The sequence below is a fragment of the Zootoca vivipara genome, chromosome 10 (genome assembly GCF_965207765.1).
Source record: "Zootoca vivipara chromosome 10, rZooViv2.hap1.1, whole genome shotgun sequence".
NCBI lineage: Eukaryota > Metazoa > Chordata > Lepidosauria > Squamata > Lacertidae > Zootoca > Zootoca vivipara.
The window spans coordinates 52,200,361-52,220,496 of record NC_142593.1 but is presented as its reverse complement, the minus strand read 5'-3'; the positions used below and the strand labels follow the sequence as shown (position 1 = coordinate 52,220,496).

Below are 20,136 nucleotides of genomic sequence, written 5' to 3'. Positions count from 1 at the left end.
GTTCTCCATCTCTGAGATAGATCGTGGGAATTCTGCAGAGCAATAATCTGATCTTTTTCCCCTCCTCCAGGTTATGGAATTTTTGTATGCCAACAATATGGCTTTCCATTACCCTGAGCCTGCAGACAAGAACAAGCACATACGGTCGAGGATCTGGAACACTAAGTACGAATCGTTTCTGCCAGATTTGTATGATTGGCCAGAATCTACGGCGTATCCACCCAAAACACACTGACTCGCCCAAGGGGCATGTTCCTCAGGTGGCACCTGAAATTCTGCAGGGAATCTCTTTCCGGAACAGATTTAAAACCAGGAATGTTTTGAGACTTTTATTTTTTTCCGACAACGACAAAAGTATTTTTAAACCTTGCCCCATAACAATTGCTTGGATTGCTCCTGGTGTAGATTTTCCCTCTGACGATTTGCATTCCAGTGGATGGAAATGATTTATCCGGAACCAAGATACAAAAACTTACATTAATTTTTTTTTAAAAAAAACTTCACTTTTACAGTCCTCAGGGTCACTTAACCATATACAGGAAATCCTTAATTATCTTGTCATTCCTGTTATATAGACCCAGTTTATATATTTAGTGCTGAAGCTTCTTCTGAGCTGCCCCACTTCATACTGCAAGTGATCTTCTTTATCTATATTGGAAACGAATAAACTCACTGAGTGTAGAAAATTAGCATGTCAGAAAGATTTGGCCTAGCCTTTTGGCATGTGCTGTTTTTCTACTTGCACAGAACTTATTTTTTTATGGAGGAAACATTCAGACATGCAACCTTCCAGTATCCTGAAGTGGTGCAGCGCAGAAAAGGTTTTACCTCTTGATCTGGCTGCATGCATAAACTGGGCCTTCAGCTGGCTACCAAATCTCTTCATCCCTTTTTTGTACTCTATTTTATATGTGGCCTGATGGCCCTTGCAGTTGTCTGATGTTCTGAGCTTTGTGGCCTCAATTGGGCAATGTCAGATTTTAGGACCGGCTACCAGCTTCCTTTGCAGGTAAACCTGATGAGTTGTCTGTTCTGAGCTTCGAGTAAGCAACTTTGCCCTTCTTTAGCTCTGCTATAAAAGACAAAAACAAAACCTTGCCAGCAAGCATGGTTTCAGAGTGCTTCCACAAGGCAGTTTATTGTGAAGTCTTTGCCGTTCACAAATGCAGCTTCCACACAATGTCACAATGCCCTCCCCATATTATTTTCCCATTTAATACGGGTTTACCGTTTCTGCAGAAAATCCAGGAAGTAACACCCTCCTCGCAAAAAACAACAACAATAGAACTGGCTTAAATGTGGTGGGCTAAATTATGGGATGGCATTTTGATGAGGATGATGTTTCAGGGATGCAGCAAAAAACTTTTGTGCGTGAACAGCACAGAGTCCACAGTAAACTGTGTGTAAGTGACCTAAGTCTCTTGAATCTATACTAGGGGTGTGAGAACCTTTGACCCTTCAGATGTTGCTGAACTACAACTCCCGTCATCCCTGGCCCAATGGCCATGCTTGCTGGGGCTGATGGAAGTTGGAGTTCAGCAACATCTGGAGGGCCAAAGGTTCTCCACCCCGTGCGCCCAGTGTTGGCTTCTACAGTGTCTCATGCAACTTTGGGTTTGCGACCAAGGTACGTGTGAGGTATCTATTCTACCCATTTTGCCTTTTCAAAGTTTTTCACTGCGGGGTGGTTACACTCCATAGCCCCAAATCCTGGACCTGCAATGCATCCTCAGAGCTGTGTCCCAATGGCATCAGCATTGGGGTAGTCTTCCCATCTCTGCATTTCAGTCTCCTGCACAGGGCATTCCCAGCTCCCATGGAAATTCTGCAATGGAAAAACACATTACCCACCCAAGCTTTGGATTGAGGCATGCATTTAGGAGTTAGCTTGAACCCGCTTTATTTTACAACGCAATAGCAAGAATTGTTGGGTACATTAAAACAAGGGGCAGTTTCAGTGTGGGCTTCCCCAGTGCTGCTAAGCTGCATTTTGACCTGACCAGATGCAAGGGTTGTGTTTGGCATGTCACGTGGTCGGTGAGCAGTCTGGCACGGCTTCCACCCGACTGAACCGCCCTTAACTATAGATTGCACAGATCCGCTATGTGTACAGCTGTTGCAAAACTGATTTTTCATCTGATACACGTAACATTTAGTTTGCCTGGCTGTTGTTTTTTAATCTCTCAAATGAGTTATTACCTATACAATTGTGATGATTGTGGGAAATGGAGAGTGGGCATTGTTCCCTGTTTACTATGGAGAAAGCTTCCGATAAGCATCAGGTGACAGCAACTCGAGTTTTAAACAGACTTGGGAAATGGATTAGGTGCTGCAGAGTGATTTTTCTTGGCCGCCTCATTTTGTGTAGAAGCAACAATGATATATCGGGGTTTATATGTGGCACTCCACGCTCGCTGCCCTTAATGGCTCGCCTGCCTACCAAAAGGGATGGAAGACATTCGTGATGAAAGAAATTAAACCATACGAGCGTACGGGGTACATTACTGAACAGATTTAATTCGAATGTTCTCGGCAGACTGATGAGCTGCTGGACAAGCGTCACTTAGTACTGAACTTTAGATTGGCATTATGCTAATGTCTTCTCTAACATTTCTCCTACTTCGCCTCTCTGCATTATTTTATGTCTGCCAAGATGATTGCATGCTCATACAGCAGAGAGATGAATTTTTGCACCAGTGAAGGTTGTGGTTACAAAAGACGTAATATACCGGTGTTTGCACAAGCTCCAGTAAATTCATTGGAGCTGCTCAAGCCAGCTACTGTTCTTTGGGTAAAGTCTTGTGGATTTCACTGGGGTTTCTGGACTGTTCCTGCAGCACTGCTTATACCACACTTCTCAACAGAAAGCAGAACAGAAAGGTCTTCTTCTCCCATGCCACGCCCTCAAGGCTTTAGAGTTGGATCATACATATTGTATATGAACAGCCCAGTATGTCTTGGACACATAGAAAATTCAAAGGAGTATTTTAAGGGTGTTTTCCATGCTACAGTTTTAAGATGCAGGAGCAGTTTGAAACTGTCTACCCCCCCCCTTCAGAGGCATGCTTAATGCAGTTGGGCACATAATTTGCTGGATTCTAGAAGTAGTTGTGTGGTAACACTTGGATCCAAGTACACAAGCTTTGACAGAATGTATTTAGTCTGAGAGATGGTCCACCTACTGTTTCCCTTCTCCCCATGTTGCACTTGTAAGAACTGAGCTCACACAACTATCAGACTCGGGTGATGTATCTGTCGCTGGATTGCACCTCCTTCAGACTCCAAGTGGGGATTGCGTGCTTAAATGTTCCCCAGAATAAAAAGCGAGAGAGAGCTGTGCACATGCAAAACGGAACATGTCAAGGAGAAAGTTGCCTTGAACCAGCCTTCCCCTTATACTAGTTCTGTGATGTGCAGGAAGGTGTTTTTTAAAAAAAATAAATAAATAAATAAATTAGGATATTCGGATATTTATTTGCCCCCCTCAAGTGTGAAGTGGTAGTCCGGGAACAGGTGAATCTTGTGAGTTTGCTGAGCGTAGTTCAGTTCCGATCTACTCGATCTTCCTCCTCCAGGGATGTGAACATGGGCTGCCTTCGATTCAAGTCGATCTTTGCAAGATCCTTGACGAATACCATTTAAAAAAATAGTGCAAGTAAAATAACATGTGAAAAACAAGGTACTATAATGTAGCTGTGAGCGTAAGTTTCTCTTGTGCTCTTGGCAAAAAAAATGGGGTGTTGACAATGCTACTTAAAAATGTGTCTCATTTGTAATGTCTTTTTTTTTGCACACAAAATAGTGTCACCTGGCACCTCTTTTAGAAGGGATTCCCCCTCCCCTTTGTTTGCCTTATAACATGGCTTCATCATTGCACTTCCCCACTTCCTAACCCTTGTTTTCTTTTTAGCGACGTTTATTTATTCTGTAAGTCGTTTTTAACAAATCTGTTTTAATGATTGCTCTTGAGGCTTGTGCATGAAGATTGCTTTTCCATGAGTGCGACAAAAGGTTAAATGCCACTTTAGAGGGACTGAAAGCAATTCTTCAGAAGAGGGTTCATTATGTATTTGTACATCTTGTTAGCTTGGAGAGGCTTGGAATTATTTTTTGAGAGGCGAAACTCGGGTTTGGAAAACTTGACCCAAGTCTCTCCTTAGCTGTCAGACATCCAGTGTCAGTGAAGGAGCTGTTCACACAACCGCCTGAACCCGTGATGTCCTTTTGGGTCTGTGTAACCACCACTATTTATTGAATTCAGCCCAGATCCGCTTTAGGCCCATGCCACCAGAAATGTGTCAGAAGCTACATTTTTTGAGATGTGCTGAAACCCAATGTGGTCTGAATTTAAAGTGTACATGATGATCTATACCAGTGGTCCTCAACCTTGGGCCTCCAGATGTTTTTGGCCTACAACTCCCATGATCCCTAGCTAGCAGATCAGTGGTCGGGGATGATGGGAATTGTAGTCTCAAAACATCTGGAGGCCCAAGGTTGAGGACCACTGATCTATACAACAGGAAATTCCTGTTGCCATGTGTCGGGCTCCTGGATTCGGCCCTGAAACCATGTACTGTATACAGAAACAAGGGACAGTTTTCTTATGGCTCAAGTGGGAAACCCCTTTCATTTTTCTGGCTCCTCTGCATGAGGAATCCCGATGGGAAATAAGAAACCCCAACTCTCTCGGATAGCCCAAAATGTCCCAAGCGGAGCACAAAAGCAAGGCAATTTTAGTTCCATCAGCTGTTGTGTCTTGCATAAAGGCTATTTGGGCTGTTTCTAAAGCAAATCAAACACTTTTGCGGGAGCAATTCTTGCATAGTCAAAATACAAATCCTCAGGATGTACCTTTTTTCAGAATATGGTTTATTGCGAAGTAGTCTCTGTGGCTTAAAAATGAACAAACACTGTGTTTAAAAATGTGGGTTTATTTTTCTCCTTTGGTAATATTGTAACTGTACTGAGATACGTGTTATGGTCTTCTATTTTCATAGTAAAAGCCGTCCCTTTTGCCTACGATGTTTGTGTGAAACTATTATTTTGCCAAGTTGCTCGAGCCTTCGACTCGCGCACAAGGGAGCCCTCCCCCTCTCTACTCATTCACTCATTTATGCAGCTTTCCTTCATCATAGAATCATAGTTGGGACTCAGAAGACCATCTAGTCCAACCCCTTGCAATGCAGGAATATCAGCTAAAGTATCCATGTCTGGTGGCCATCCAACTCTGCTTAAAAAACCTCTCAAGGACGGAGAGTCCACAACAAGGAAGACTGTTCCACTGTCAAGCAGCTCTTACCATCAGAAAGTTCTCCTTCCTTGTGACATGAATCCATTGCTTTGGGGTCCTACCCTCCGGAGCAGGAGAAGACAAGCTTGCTCCATCTTCCATGGGACAGCCCTTAAAATATTTGAAGATGCCTGTCATGTCTCCTCTCAGATTACTGAGATGCGGGTGGCGCTTGCCGATCAGAAGGTTGGCGGTGCAAGTAGATAAATAGGAACCGCTACAGTGGGAAGGTAAACGGCCTTTCCGTGCGTTGCTCTGGTTCGCCAGAAACAGCTTTGTCATGCTGGCCACATGACCTGGAAGCTGTACGCCGGCTCCCTCGGCCAATAACGCGAGATGAGCGCCGCAACCCCAGAGTCGGTCATGACTGGACCTAATGGTCAGGAGTCCCTTTACCTATCAGGTCTCCTCTCAGATTACTCTTTTCCAGGCTAAACGTGCCCGATTCCCTCAAGCGTTCCCCATAAGGCCTGGTTTCCAGACCATTCATCATCTTGGTTGCCCTCCTCGGCACATGTTCCGGCTTGTCAATATCCTCCCAGCTTGTCAATATGTCTTTCAATCATCTGCACAGTGGTGGTGCCACAGGGCAACTGCATCACTTATTGGCATCGGTGGATAGGACTGATCTGGAATGGGCACCAGGAAGGCTGACGCATAAAATCCTCCACATATGTTCAAGCTGATGCATGTGATAAGCTGCACCAGTCTTGTCCATGCAGAAGCAGATCTCTGTGGCTTCCCCTACATACAGTGGTACCTCTGGATACGGATGCTTCTGGTTGCGCACGCATCAGGTTTATGAGCTGCGCTAACCCGGAATTAGTTGCTCCCGGATGCAAACTTTGCCCTGGGATGTTAGCGGGAGGCGCGCTTTCGCTAATGGCACCGCATGTTAAGAACAGTTTCAGGATAAGAACCGACCTCCGGAACGAATTAAGTTCGTAACCAGAGGTACCACTGTATAAAGCTATAAAGCTATACAGTGGAACCTCGGTTTATGAACACCTCGGTTTACGAATTTTCGGTTTACGAATGCCGCGGACCCATCTGGAATGGATTAATTCACTTTCCATTACTTTCAATGGGAAAGTTCGCTTCAGTTTATGAATGCTTCAGTTTATGAACAGACTTCCGGAACCAATTGTGTTCATAAACCGAGGTACCACTGTATATGTATTTGGATAATAACACATACCTACATACTAGACAAGCATATATGAAATGGCAGTTGTTTGCATATACAGTGATATGTTGTACCTTTTCTTTTTAACGCTTAAGTTTCCCAAAAGAAAATAAAACAAATTATACAACATTTTCCAATTAGCATTCCATTAATGTTCGACTTCATGGTTTCCCCAAATTTCCTAATACTGCTAATACCAGCCAGCGTGGTGTAGTGGTTAAGAGCAGTGGACTTGTAATCTGGTGAACCGGGTTCAATTCCCTGCTCCTCCACATGCAGCTGCTGGGTGACCTTGGGCCAGTCACACTTCTCTGAAGTCTCTCAGCCTCACTCACCTCACAGAGTGTTTGTTGTGGGGGAGGAAGGGAAAAGGAGATTGTTAGTCACTTTGAGACTCTTTAAGGGGAGTGAAAGGCGGAATATCAAGTCCAAACTCCTCCTCTTCTTCATATTAAAATTATACAATGCCGTCTCTCCTCCACCATATTCTCAGCGTACACTTTGCTGCTGTTCTTACTCAAAACCTGCTTTTGTTTTAACACATGTACAAGAATTTTTAAACAATCTGCAAACTTTTCCCAGTCCTCCTTAAAAACTATCTTGCCTTGCTCTCTAATTCATCATCGGAAGAATCTTTATTTGCATCAGCCGCTAGCCATAGCAATATAATAAAAATAAAATGTACTGAAGATAGAGGTAAAAACTTTAAGTATACACAATACATTCTGGAGGTTTACATCAATAATCAAATAATAAATCTTATTCCAATTGCCCCCGCTAAAAAAATTTGCATCCCCCCCCCTGTCGCCTGATTATCTTGATCTGCTAGAAGGACACAGTAGCAATGGTTGAACAACCTGGTATGGATAGTACTAGAGGGGTAATAACCTCACTCCTCAAATCTTAATAGAGTGCAAGCTAGAAGCACACGAACTACTGATTCAATACTGCCATTTCCACAGGGACATAACTGTTTTTCCAGTGGAGATTTTTTTAAAAAATCGACCCTAACGAAGGCAGCCTATTCAATCTTGCGTAAGTGAAAGCGCTCTGTATTTTGGAATTGCTAAATTTTGCAGATGGGGTGCCAACGTGTCAAAATGACTAGGTGGGAAAGAATCATACCATGGACAAAATTTCCTTATCGTGGCCAAATCAGTCTGTCGTGCTCAGTATCATATAGGCGCTGCCTGATTAAATTATTTGCTTTCCTAAAGCCCAGTCTTGAGAACTGTTGTGGTGATAAACCAGAAAAGTGTTATAAAATAATATTGGGGGGGGGGTTGCAGGACACCATTGTTAATGAACAGAGAGGGGTGACAGAATTTGACAGCTGCAATACCCAGAATCCTGTTCAATGCCATCTTCCCTGTCTCCCCACCCCTCCCGCTAGGGAGACCCTGCCTGAAGGAAGGCTTAAGGATCTGCATATGCACAACAGTTAGCATAAACTCACACATTTCCCCTCTCCACCTCCCCTCCGCCCAGAACAAAACAATGTTTCCAGAAGAAGGGGGGGGGGAAACCGCCCAAATCCAAAGTGACACTTTTCTACTCAAGTTAATAATACAGCCTATTATATGTTCTCTTACCATGAAATCTCTATCCGCTGCCCCTGTATTAGAATGGCTGTTTTATATCTTAGAACTGTATATGTCAGGACTGCTACCTTTTAATTAGAAATCCCTGTATTAGGTGTTTTCCAGGTATATTTTCTGTATGAACCCTGTATGATCCCAACCCACCTGAACCTTGCCCTACTACCACCCTATACCCATTCAAGGACACACGGACAATAGAGGGATTAGCTGGAACAACTTTATTCAAATAAATTGCCATCCTCTACGTAGCCCACCCTTCCATGGCCTGGAGGAAAACACCTGCTGGGCGGACTTCCACCCCACGGAAATGCCAGGAACTGCCCCACCTCTGCACCCATCTCGACTGATTGCCCCTCCTGCCAAACAACAGGGAGCACCATCAGCGACAGGAGAAGAGCAATTGACATCCCGCCATCTGAAAGAAAAAGTCATCTCCCCACCCAGCTAATCCGATCACCACCCATCCTCCTTGTCCTTCCCCTCCCTCCCAGTCCAGGGATTTTCACGCAGGGACAGGAGGGCATAAAAAGGGGCTTCACCATTTCCTGGGGTTCCTTCCTTCTTTCCAGAGGCAGGGACCCTACAGCTGTAGCTTTGCATTCTGCAATAAAGGGATCAGTTTGTTTTTCCTGATAGCATCGTGTGGTCTCTGTCATTTTCCCGGCGGAGCTGAACTTGGTGCAAATTTTGGAGCTTCCGACCCGCGTCTGTCCTTCTTAAAAGGCAACGCATTTTGGGGTACATTTTTCATAACAAAAGTAAAGCTTTGGGTTGACCATTTTAGACCAAACGCTCTGATTTTACTAGTTAAACTTGCTAATTCAGCTTATTCCATCAGTTTCAACTGCCAATTGTGCCTTTTTCATTTTATGCACTTTTAAATACACTTTCCATAAAATAATGAAATTAGAAGCGTTCCCTATTTCCAGCCATTTCACCTCCAGACTCGCCAGCAGCTGCATCCAAAATGCCAAAGCGCTTCCTTTTCTTCCTCTGCAGCGGCTCCTCCTCCTCCTGCCCCTGAATGGACTCAACCCCGGAACCTATTGCCTTTCCTATTATGCTCACTTCCTGAGCATGCGGAATAGCCACCCACCCCGCAGGAGAAGGGCGCCTCTGAGCTTGCAAAGAGTTCATTCCTCCGCTTCCGGCTTGCAAGGTTCGTTTTGGATCGGGAGAGGTCCGAATGAGCAAAACTGATGTTCAAGCACGGAGGCTTGCTAGAGCCCCTAAAAACCCTCCTCTTTAAACAAAATCATCTCTTTTTTTCTTTTCTCCCTTCCCCCCCCCTCCCTTGTAGCCGGGCTCCAAACGTCCCATGGAACTGTAAACGAGGGGCTTTTACGCTCAGGAGCAAAATCAGGTGGCGAACTCCAGCTCCCATGAGCCCCAGCAATGACTAGGGATGATTGGAATTGTAGTCCAACGCTATTGGGGGGGGGTGTTCCCAGGTCGATGAATGCCGCCTGCAGATTGGCTGAGGTTCTATGCATGCGAGGAAAGGGTTAAAATGCATGCCACTGTTTTAATAAGTAGGGGGTTACCGCTTTTTAATGCTCCGTCTTAGAACAAAAAAAAACCTCAGCATTCTCTGCAAAAGGAAAGCTTGACACGGAACAGCCTGGTTCTAGCATTGATCAACGCTGGTTTTCTTCCTGCAGCGAGAGTTTCATGTCGAGTAGCGTTTGGAAGCAATGCAGTCTGCTATCCCCCCTTTGCAACCTGAAGTGGTACAGGCCATTCTACTTGGGGAGAGGCGCTTTTCTTGCAGAATGTTTGATTTTGTTGGCTGGCTGTGTTTCTGTGCTGTTCATTCAAATGGATCCCAAAGCGGCTTGCAGATAATAAATAGCAATAACCATAACAAAACATAATAGAACACCACAAATCCAGCACAAATCGTGTAAAGTAATTAACAAACCATTAATAAAACCATTGCAATCTATAAAACTCTGTAAACTATAAAAAGCTGCCGCCTTCATTGAATTAACAAAGCAGCAACTAAAAAAATAAAACAAAACTGAATTTTCTGCACTTAGACAGAAAGAACCCGATGCAGAAATATAGGATGGGGGACACCTGGCTTACTAGCAGTACATGTGAAAAGGGTCCAGGGGTCTTGGTGGACCACAAGCTTAACAGTGAGTCAACAGTGTGATGCGGCAGCAAAAAAAAAGCTAATGCTATTCTAGGCTGCATCAACAGAAGTATAGTGTCCAGATCTAGGGAAGTAATAGTCCCACTCTATTCTGCCTTAGTTAGACCACTCATGAAATACTGTGTCCAGTTCTGGGCACCACAATTTAAGGAGGGCATTGACAAGCTGGAATGTGTGCAGAGAGGAGGGTGACTGAGATGATCAAGGGTCTGGAAACCAAGCCTGATGAGGAACGGTTGAAGGAGCTGGGTATGTTTAGCCTGGAGAAGAGGAGACTGAGAGGAGATCATAGAATCATAGAATCATAGAGTTGGAAGAGACCACAAGGGCCATCCAGTCCAACTCCCTGCCAAGCAGGAAACACCATCAAAGCATTCCTGACAGATGGCTGTCAAGCCTCTGCTTAAAGACCTCCAAAGAAGAAGACTCCACCACACTCCTTGGCAGCAAATTCCACTGCCGAACAGCTCTTACTGTCAGGAAGTTCTTCCTAATGTTTAGGTGGAATTTTCTTTCTTGTAGTTTGAATCCGTTGCTCCGTGTCCGCTTCTCTGGAGCAGCAGAAAACAACCTTTCTCCCTCTATATGACATCCTTTTATATACAGTGGAACCTCCGTTTATGAACACCTCGGTTTATGAATTTTCGGTTTATGAACGCCACGGACCCATCTGGAACGGATTAATTCATTTTCCATTACTTTCAATGGGAAAGTTCGCTTCAGTTTATGAACGCCTCAGTTTATGAACAGACTTCCGGAACCAATTACACCCATGCTTCAGTTTATGAACATTTCAGTTTAAGTACTCCGCGGACCCGTCTGGAACGGATTAATCCACTTTCCATTACTTTCAATGGGAAAGTTCGCTTCAGTTTATGAACGCTTCAGTTTAAGTACTCCGCGGACTGTCTGGAACAGATTAATCCACTTTCCATTACTTTCAATGGGAAAGTTCGCTTCAGTTTATGAACGCTTCAGTTTATGAACAGACTTCCGGAACCAATTGTGTTCATAAACCGAGGTACCACTGTATTTGAACATGGCTATCATATCACCCCTTAACCTTCTCTTCTCCAGGCTAAACATACCCAGCTCCCTAAGCCGTTCCTCATAAGGCATTGTTTCCAGGCCTTTGACCATTTGGGTTGCCCTCTTCTGGACACGTTCCAGCTTATCAGTATCCTTCTTGAACTGCGGTGCCCAGAACTGGACACAGTACTCCAGGTGAGGTCTGACCAGAGCAGAATACAGTGGTACTATTACTTCCCTTGATCTAGATGCTATACTCCTATTGATGCAGCCCAGAATTGCATTGGCTTTTTTAGCTGCTGCATCACACTGCTGACTCATGTCAAGTTTGTGGTCTACCAAGACTCCTAGATCCTTTTCACATGTACTGCTCTCAAGCCAGGTGTCTCCCATCCTGTATTTGTGACTTTCATTTTTTTTGCCCAAGTGTAGTACTTTACATTTCTCCTTGTTAAAATTCATCTTGTTTGCTTTGGCCCAGTTGTCTAATCTGTTAAGGTCATTCTGAAGTGTGATCCTGTCCTCTGGGGTGTTAGCCACCCCTCCCAATTTGGTGTCATCTGCAAACTTGCTCAGGATGCCCTCAAGCCCATCATCCAAGTGGATATGATCGCCATCTTCAAATATCTTAAGGGCTGTCACACGGAGGAGGGAGCATGCTTGCTTTATTCTGCTCTGGAGGGTAGGACTCGAACCCATGGCTTCGAGTTGCAAGAAAGGAGATTCCGACTGAACATCAGGAAGAATTTTTTGACAGTAAGAGCTGTTTGACAGTGGAACAGACTCCCACAAGAGGTGGTGGACTCTCCTTCTTTGGTGGTTTTTAAAGAGAGGTGGGGTGGCTATCTGTCATGGATGCTTTAGCTGAGATTCCTACATTGCAGGGGGTTGGACTAGATGACCCTTGGGGTCCCTTCAAACTCCTCTATGATTCTATGATAGGAGTAAACCTGAGCTCCATGGAATTTGGGAACCAAGGAAGACCCCTGCTGGATCAGATCAGACCAAAAGCAGAAGTTTGTTCTTAAGATGCCTACCGGTATTGGCAACCCACAAGCAAGACCTGAGCACAGCTGGTGTTCAGAACCAAATTCCTTTAACGTAGCCATTATGGCTAGTAGCCACTGAAGGCCTTATCCTCCATGACTTTGTCTAATCCTCTTTGAAAGCCATCCAACTTGACAGCCGTCAGTTATCATTACCTCTTTGGGGGGCCTACCGGTACTTCTTTTGTCTGCCTTAAATCTTGCAACATTCAGCTTCATTGGGTATTCAATAATTCTATTGTTTAGGCCTTTATGACTTACTAAGTGTGCTTCGGATTGCAGCCTTAGCCTTGCCAGTACATTTTGGTGTCACGTAGCTTTTCTCTTGATAATAGTTTGTGCACGGGGGCCAGAAAACCTAAAAGTAAATCCCATTTGTCACGGTCTCCTCTAGGGTACTGCGCTGATTTGGAGCAAAATGGCGATGGATGTTACTTTCCTGGGGACCGGGGCTGCATACCCGTCTCCAACGAGAGGAGCCTCGGCTACGGTGGTCCGTTTTGAAGGAGAAAGCTGGTTGTTCGATTGTGGCGAGGGGACGCAAACCCAGTTCATGAAAAGTCATCTGAAAGCAGGTCAGCGCACTCCATTGTCTTATTTTGTTTTCCAGATCTAAATCATTCCCACTTAGCTCCTGAACGGGACTCATAGTTGTGAGGAGCTGCAGTTCCTGAACACAAGCACAGTGACACTGCAGTGGAATTGTTGTTATTTTAATTTCTTTTTTTTAAAAGCTCGCTTTAGAGTTGTGGTTTTTTTAAGTGCCATTTTTGCGGTTTCCCCACTCTTTTGGGCCGTTTTTTGTGCCCTTTTGCAGTATAAATCGATTTATTTAATTATTTCAAGGCGCTGCAGATAGATGTGGTTGTCCTCGAACGGGAGACGCCTGTAGCAAGTTGCATCCTCAGAACTGTAGTTTGTTAAGGGTGCTGGGGATCTTAACGCTGTTGGCGGGGGTTAAACTACAATTCCCAGGAGTCTTTTGGGGGAAGTCATTTGCTTTAAAAGTATGGCGTGTAGACCTTGACTCTTATAGCAACCCTGTAATAGATGCCAGAGTGAGAGAGCAGTGACTCTCACCACTCAATTGACTTGGGTATTATTATTATTATTAGTTTTATTTATACTTTACAGGTTTATACATTTCATTAATCTTACAATCATTTTAACATTTCAAAACTTGACTTCCTTCCCTCCTCTTTCTGCAGTTCGTTAAAGGTATTTTTACCATGCCAATGTTTTAGTCTGTATGGAATTCATCTGTAAATATTCAATAAACCATTTCCATTCTTTTATAAAAAGTTTGTTATCTTGATTTCTTATTCTTCTGGTAAGTTTCGCGATTTCTGCATATTCCCTAAGTTTTTGTATCCATTCTTCCTTTGCTGGGACTTCTGCTTCTTTCCATTTTGGGCACCCCTTGCGCCTATGGATAAGATGGCCCTGATTTCTATACAATTTAGGTAGTTCTGTCCCTCTAATCCCCAAATTCATTGTATTTAGTACTTCTCTGGTGTGAACTTCTGTTTTCTCCATGTGCTGTTTTCAACGTTTGCCTCCTGAATTCTCTCATCTCAAATCCATTGTTGTTGTTTTTTAGGTAGGATTGCCAAGATCTTTATAACACACCTCCACGGGGATCACGTCTTTGGCCTCCCTGGGCTTCTTTGTACGATCAGCCTCCAGAGTAGCCCTGCCACAAACAAGCTGCCGGTTGAGATTTATGGACCTCTCGGGCTGAGGAGCTTCCTCTGCCGAACTTTGGAGCTTTCCCACTCGCAGCTCGCCTTCCCTTGGGTCGTTCACGAACTTGTGCCTACGCCAGACCAGTGCCCTGCAGAGGAACGGAAGGAGCTGTCTTTTGTGGACAGAGACAAGGTCTCGTCTGAAGAGGCACCAGGAAAAACCCTTCACCTGGACCCTGTAGAAGACTCGTACACCTTGGTGGACAACTCTCAGTTTGTGGTGAAGGCGTTTAGGCTGTTTCACCGCATTCCTTCCTTCGGATTTCTCGTGGAAGAGAAGCCACGGCCTGGCAAACTCAACGCCCAGAAGCTGAAGGAACTAGGTAATAATGGGCCTGCCTCTTTCGACCCTTAGGAAAACTGTCCTGTAGCAGGTGTTTCGAAGTGGGTTGTCCCTTAAAACAGGGACAACCAACAGGTACCCTCTAGAGGTCGTGGACAGCAATTCCAAGAAGCCCCTTCCAGCATGGCCAATGATCATGGATGATGGGAATCTACACCTCTGAAGGGCACCCAGTGGTTACCTCTAGTCTTTTTGTGTGCATGTGAGACCTGCAACAGAAAGTTGCAGCATGGAGGTTTCCTGTTCAGGGTGCCAGCCAGCCAAGCCCTTTCCTCAGGGTACTCCATTCCATTGCCCCTCCCCTCCCCTGCCCAGCAAAGAGTGTTCTGTACCCACTTGAGCATGCTCAGTCCTCATTAGAATGTTTTTTTGGGGGGGGTAAGATTTTTACATCGGCAAACTTTGCAATTTCCCTGGTTGTGCCCTTTTGTGTGTGGATGGTCCTGTTTTGGCTACATAAGGACTGATACTTGAAGAATGACTTTGCTGTTAGCATATAGGGTGCTCTTGGTCATGTTGATCCGATGGTCCAATCAACATTAGCACACACCATGCCAAATCCTGGTTCATTGGATCCCAGTCAAAGATCGATTTTACCCCCAGCAGGCTGGGACAAAGCAGCTTGTTTGTATGGCCCAGCTGGGGCGCTGGAGTGCTACCAATCCCCAGCTGAGACATCCCTGGTGCTCCCCGCCCCCCACTCAGGGACAATGGGGAGAGCATCAAGGGATCTTTGGTGTGGCTCTGCTGGGGGTGGGGAAGCCTCCCCAAACCTGTGGCTCCCCCCGCTTGCATGGGGGCCAGTGCCGGGCTGGGGGCTCCTTTAATTGCTCTGCCGAGGGTAGCGGCAACTACACACTGTTCCTGGGCGCTACAGTTATACCTCGGTTTAAGTACGCCTTGGTTTGAGTACTTTCAGTTTAAGTACTCTGCGGACCCTTCTGGAACAGATTAATCCACTTTCCATTACTTTCAATGGGAAAGTTCACTTCAGGTTAAGTACGCTTCAGGTTAAGTACTCTGCGGACCCTTCTGGAACGGATTAATCCACTTTCCATTACTTTCAATGGGAAAGTTTGCTTCAGGTTAAGTACGCTTCAGGTTAAGTACAGACTTCTAGAACCAATTGTGTACTTAAACCGAGGTACCACTGTATATCGATATATGGCTGTACCTTGGTTTTCAAACTTCATCCGTCCCAGAAGCCCGTTCCAAAGCCAAAGCGTTCCAAAACCAAGGCACGCTTTTCCATAGAAAGTAATGCAAAATGGATTAATCCGTTCCAGACTTTTAAAAACAACCCCTAAAACAGCAATTTAACATGAAATTTACTATCTAACGAGACCATTGAGCTATAAAATGAAAGCAATACCGTAAATAACGTACCGCAGCCACACAGTCAATCAAACAGTAGCTGAACTGAGTTCCACACAGTCACAAAAACAAAACAAAAAAAGAGCCGCAAAAACAAAAACGCAAGATAAATAGCAAAAACAGACAGACCTCAGTGTAACACTCAAAACGGAAGCGTAACACTTAAAACGGAGCACGTTTGGCTTCTGAAAAGAGTTTGCAAACCGGAACATGTACTTCCAGGTTTGCAGTGTTTGGGTTCCAAGTTGTTTGAGTACCAAGGCGTTTGAGAACCAAGGTACCACTGTATCAGCCAGGCCTACTTGTAAACAATGGTCGTACTTAGCATTTACTTCAGGCGGAGTATCTCAACAGTTCCACAATGCCCCTGAATTGTAGGTCGGTATTGTGCTGCTGGCAGAGGTAGCTGTGAGAGGTTTGAGCAGAGGACTTCCTGGTGCGCAGTGCCACTCTTAGCCACTGCTGTACACTTGATGGAGTCAAATTCCCACAGCGCCTCTGCTGATCGTCGTGAGCGCTGACGTCACACCGCAGCTTCTGAGTGTGACTAATAACTTTCCGAGCAGGGGAAATGGCTTGCTTTTACCCATAAAAGAGAGTGCTGTGGCACCTTAGGGAACAATTAATTTAGCGCAGTGCCTGTGTGTGTATCTTCAAAGCCATCGACCTGCTCCGTGTAATCGCCATTGGTTTCATGTGGGATGTGCTTTTGAGGCCAATCTTTGACATACCCTGCACTCTTTTCCTTCCCTTTGCTGCTATAGACTAATGCACATCTTTTCCTCCTTTAGAGACGCAGGTAATGTTGGTTAATGATTCTGATCAAATCTGAAAACCTTAGTGCAGAAATCTATCGAGGGTAAGAGCAGAGCTTCTTCCACCACCACCCCAAAAGCATTTCAAAGTACAGTGGTACCTCGGGTTACAGATGCTTCAGGTTACAGACGCTTCAGGTTACAGACTCTGCTAACCAAGAAATAGTACCTCGGGTTAAGAACTTTGCTTCAGGATGAGAACAGAAATCGCGCAGCAGCGGGATGCCCCATTAGCTAAAGTGGTACCTCAGGTTAAGAACAGCCCTCCAGAGCAAATTAAGTTCTTAACCAGAGGTACCACTGTAGAGCATCCTTCATGTAACAGGGAAGGAAAAATCAATGTTGTATAAGATCAGGCATCCCCAAACTTCAGCCCTCCAGATGTTTTGGACTACAATTCCCATCGTCCCCAACCACTGGTTCTGTTAGCTAAGGATCATGGGAGTTGTAGGCCAAAACATCTGGAGGGCCGCAGTTTGGGGGTGCCTGTATAAGATTGTAGCTCTACCCTTTTTATTTTTCAACCAAGACTAACTGAGAGCCATCTTTAATGCAGGGGGTTATAGTATTACACTGGCCTTGGTTGAAGCATTGCAAATATCATATTGCAAGTATTAAAATATATCTTCTGATTCTATAGGGCAAAAAGTCATGTGGCAATGAATGCAGCAAGAAAGGGTTGAAAAGGAATCTGAATAGGGTGGAACTTGTTAGGCAACAGGAGCAATTCAGTACCTAAAAATGGAAATCCTGCACGCACTTTATTCTAAACTCAGTATTTCCCATGCATAAAATGTTAAATCATACAGACTTGGAAGAGACCCTGAGGATCATCTAGTCCAACCCCCTGCAATGCAGCTGCCCCTTAAGGGAATTGAACCTGCAACTTTTGGAGTTATCAGCACCACACTCTGAGCTGTCCAGCTAAATGTTCTTTAGCAGTGGTCACTGATGCAGGGAAGGAATGGTTATGGATCTGGGAGAGATCATTGGATTGGTACCACCAGAGGAAAAAGTATGCTGTAGAAAATGCCTGCATATTTTGCAAATGTGCATTCATAAGGACTAGAAGCTTGATGGCATGGATACGTGAATTTTTTTGGTTGCTCAAAAGTGTGTTTAAAATTTTGTTGTAAGCCAAGCTTGAAAAATAGCTTTGGACCTGTGCTTTAATTTCTAGGAGTTCCACCAGGCCCTATATACGGCAGACTGAAAGACGGGGCTACAGTTGTCCTGGAAAACGGTACAACCATCTTTCCTTCAGATGTCATGGAAGACCCGCTTCCTGGGAGAAAAGTTTGCATTTTAGGAGACTGCTCTGGCATTGTAGGAGACGGAGCAGCAGCCCTTTGTTATGGAGCCGATCTCTTGGTTCACGAAGCCACGCTGGACGATGCCCAGGCAGACAAGGCGAAGGAGCACGGTCACAGCACCCCACAGGTGGCAGCGGAGTTTGCAAAGCTGTGCAAAGTGAAGAAACTGGTTCTATCTCACTTCAGTCAGAGATACAAGCCCGCCGGTCAGACTGGTGAAGGAGATGTGGATGTCATGGAGCTGAAGAGGCAAGCCGAGCGGGTGCTGGATGGCCAAGAAGTGGTGTTAGCCGAGGATTTTATGACCATTGATATTCCAATGAAAAAAGTAACAATAGCACCGCCAAATTAATTTGCTGTTAGGCTGAACCTATAGCTATAGTTTACTTCCAAATTAGTTTCTTAATGCCCAGTTGGAGGGGGTTGCGGACCTGATCCATAGGACTTACTTATGGGCACTTTTCCTACTTGAAAGACCTCATCCTTGCTTTCCTTTTGACCAGTATATTAATTAAATCATTAGAAGACTGGGCTAGCAAGCTTACTTTCTGCTGAAGGCATAATGAGCTAGCTTACCCTTTGATCTCAGGCAAACCGTTACAAATTTCTGTTTCCTAAACTAAGCATTCTTAAGAGTCGTCGTGCATATCTGTTGAAAATAGGTTTGGAGTGAAGTGCAATCTGGGATGGAATTATAATGGGGGAAAGTGTGAGCATTTTCACCCCTCCCATTCTGAAAATCTGGTGATATCTGCTGTTGGGAGGGAACAGTTAGGAATTGTTACTTTGTTGTTTTTCATTCCTGACTCTGCTCTCTGCTGTGTGCTGTGTGCAGTTTAATATCTTCTGTAGACAAGATGGCTAAGTGAGAGGCTGTAACACTCACAAAGCCAGATCTGTAAATATGCAGTAGTTAATAGAAATAAATGAGGAATGTTTTGAAACCTCTACAAATGCTTCTGCTGTTCACTGCTGATTTGGTGCTCATAAAGCCCAGTTATGAGTCCATGATTCCCGGGTGTATGCTGAAGGTGTTCCAGACGTCCTGCCCAGGCATAGGGGCCTAAGAAGACCTGGACAGATCCTGGCATTTACCCACATATGGTAGCAGGCGGATGGTTGCTGGTAGCAGACTGGTGGTTGCAGATGGCTATTGATGGTTGGATAATTGGATGTTTCTGATCCATTTCCATCTGATGCTGCACATCGGAGTTGAGCTGTGAGCTGAAGCTGTTTTTCAAGCTGCTGTTTGATTTACAGAAAGGTATGTTGCTGGCTGCCAGGAAGACAGCAGAGACGCTTTTCCAGTTTGCCTGTTAATTGTGCTGAGTGGGGAGAGAAGTTGCTGAGAGAGTCAAGAGTATTTGGGGTGCATGAAGGGAAGTGTCTTGCTGTTAACTAAACACAGGCATGGCTTCTGCACATTCTGGCCAGATGTCTCTATCTTTTCCTCTCCTTACACCAGAGACCTATCCTACATGGCAGGTCAAAATGAAAGCACTTTTACAAAGGGAAAAGCTTTACCATATTATAGAAGATGACCCCCCTAATGAGGATGATGATGGATGGCCAGCGTGGCATGAGGCAGACATGAGAGCCAGGGGGACAATTATTCTGAGTGTCCAGGACCAGTTGTTGGTCAACTTGGAGAACCAGCAGACTGCACGGGCTGTTTGGAATAAACTTCGAGATATGCATCTAAGACAAAATGCAGGATCCAGTGTGCTTTTCTTTAAAAAGCTGTGTAGGCTGGAATTGCAGAAAGATGGTGATTTGCCCAGCCATCTAGCCCAATTAAAACGTCTCAGACAGGATCTTGTCCAGCGAGACTTAAATATTTCAGAAGCTGTTTTTGCAATGCTTATCATAAACAGTTTGGATGAATCTTATGATGCTGTAGCTGCTCAATTGTCGTCTTTGCCCAATGACCGTCTAACAGAAGATTATGTGTCTAGCGTGCTCTTGAATGAGTGGGATCGCAGACAGACTGCTAGAGAAAGCAGGGACAAGGCTGTTGGAAATGCCTACAAGCCTTCAACAGGGGAAAGTGAAAGTGTTGCAAAAGCTCTTAAAATGCGCCGCTGTTTTTCTTGCGGAGAGGTCGGCCATTTTAAAAATCAGTGTAAAAACTCTTCAAAGAAGAAGGGCAACTTCAAAGGCAAAGGGGGAGGAGGCCGAAAACCCCAAGGGCCAGCTGCATCAAAGGCTTTGATTTCACGCAGTTCTAATCAACTCA

General features: G+C 44.9%; 2 protein-coding genes and 2 long non-coding RNA genes across 5 annotated transcripts in view; 2 read left to right on the top strand and 2 right to left on the bottom strand.

Moving 5' to 3' along the window:
- The window catches only part of ME2 (malic enzyme 2), a 43,673-nt gene extending 40,231 nt beyond the window's left edge, over positions 1-3,442 (top strand). Inside the window, exon 16 of the mRNA XM_035100715.3 lies at positions 71-3,442. Coding sequence (XP_034956606.1) covers positions 71-235 — 165 coding nt within the window. The 3' untranslated portion in view covers positions 236-3,442. The remainder of the gene's footprint in view (positions 1-70) is intronic.
- Positions 3,439-5,022, bottom strand: LOC148684474 (uncharacterized). Its single transcript, XR_015946070.1, has 2 exons — positions 4,503-5,022; positions 3,439-4,366 (listed from the first exon to the last, which is right to left on the bottom strand). It is a non-coding gene; the product is annotated as an uncharacterized LOC148684474 (long non-coding RNA).
- Positions 5,023-8,280: 3,258 nt separating this feature from the next.
- LOC148684473 (uncharacterized) lies at positions 8,281-9,081 on the bottom strand. Of its 2 annotated transcripts, none has more exons than XR_015946068.1 (2): positions 9,016-9,081; positions 8,281-8,433 (listed from the first exon to the last, which is right to left on the bottom strand). It is a non-coding gene; the product is annotated as an uncharacterized LOC148684473 (long non-coding RNA). The 2 variants fall into 2 exon arrangements; XR_015946069.1 differs by lacking the exon at positions 9,016-9,081 and adding an exon at positions 8,617-8,741.
- A 46-nt stretch (positions 9,082-9,127) lies between these two features.
- On the top strand, positions 9,128-18,504 carry ELAC1 (elaC ribonuclease Z 1). Its single transcript, XM_035100992.3, has 4 exons — positions 9,128-9,236; positions 12,705-12,885; positions 13,911-14,378; positions 17,768-18,504. The coding sequence occupies exons 2-4, from the start codon at positions 12,729-12,731 to the stop codon at positions 18,250-18,252; spliced, it is 1,110 nt and encodes a 369-aa protein (XP_034956883.1). The 5' UTR covers positions 9,128-9,236; positions 12,705-12,728; the 3' UTR covers positions 18,253-18,504.
- Positions 18,505-20,136: the final 1,632 nt, after the last annotated feature.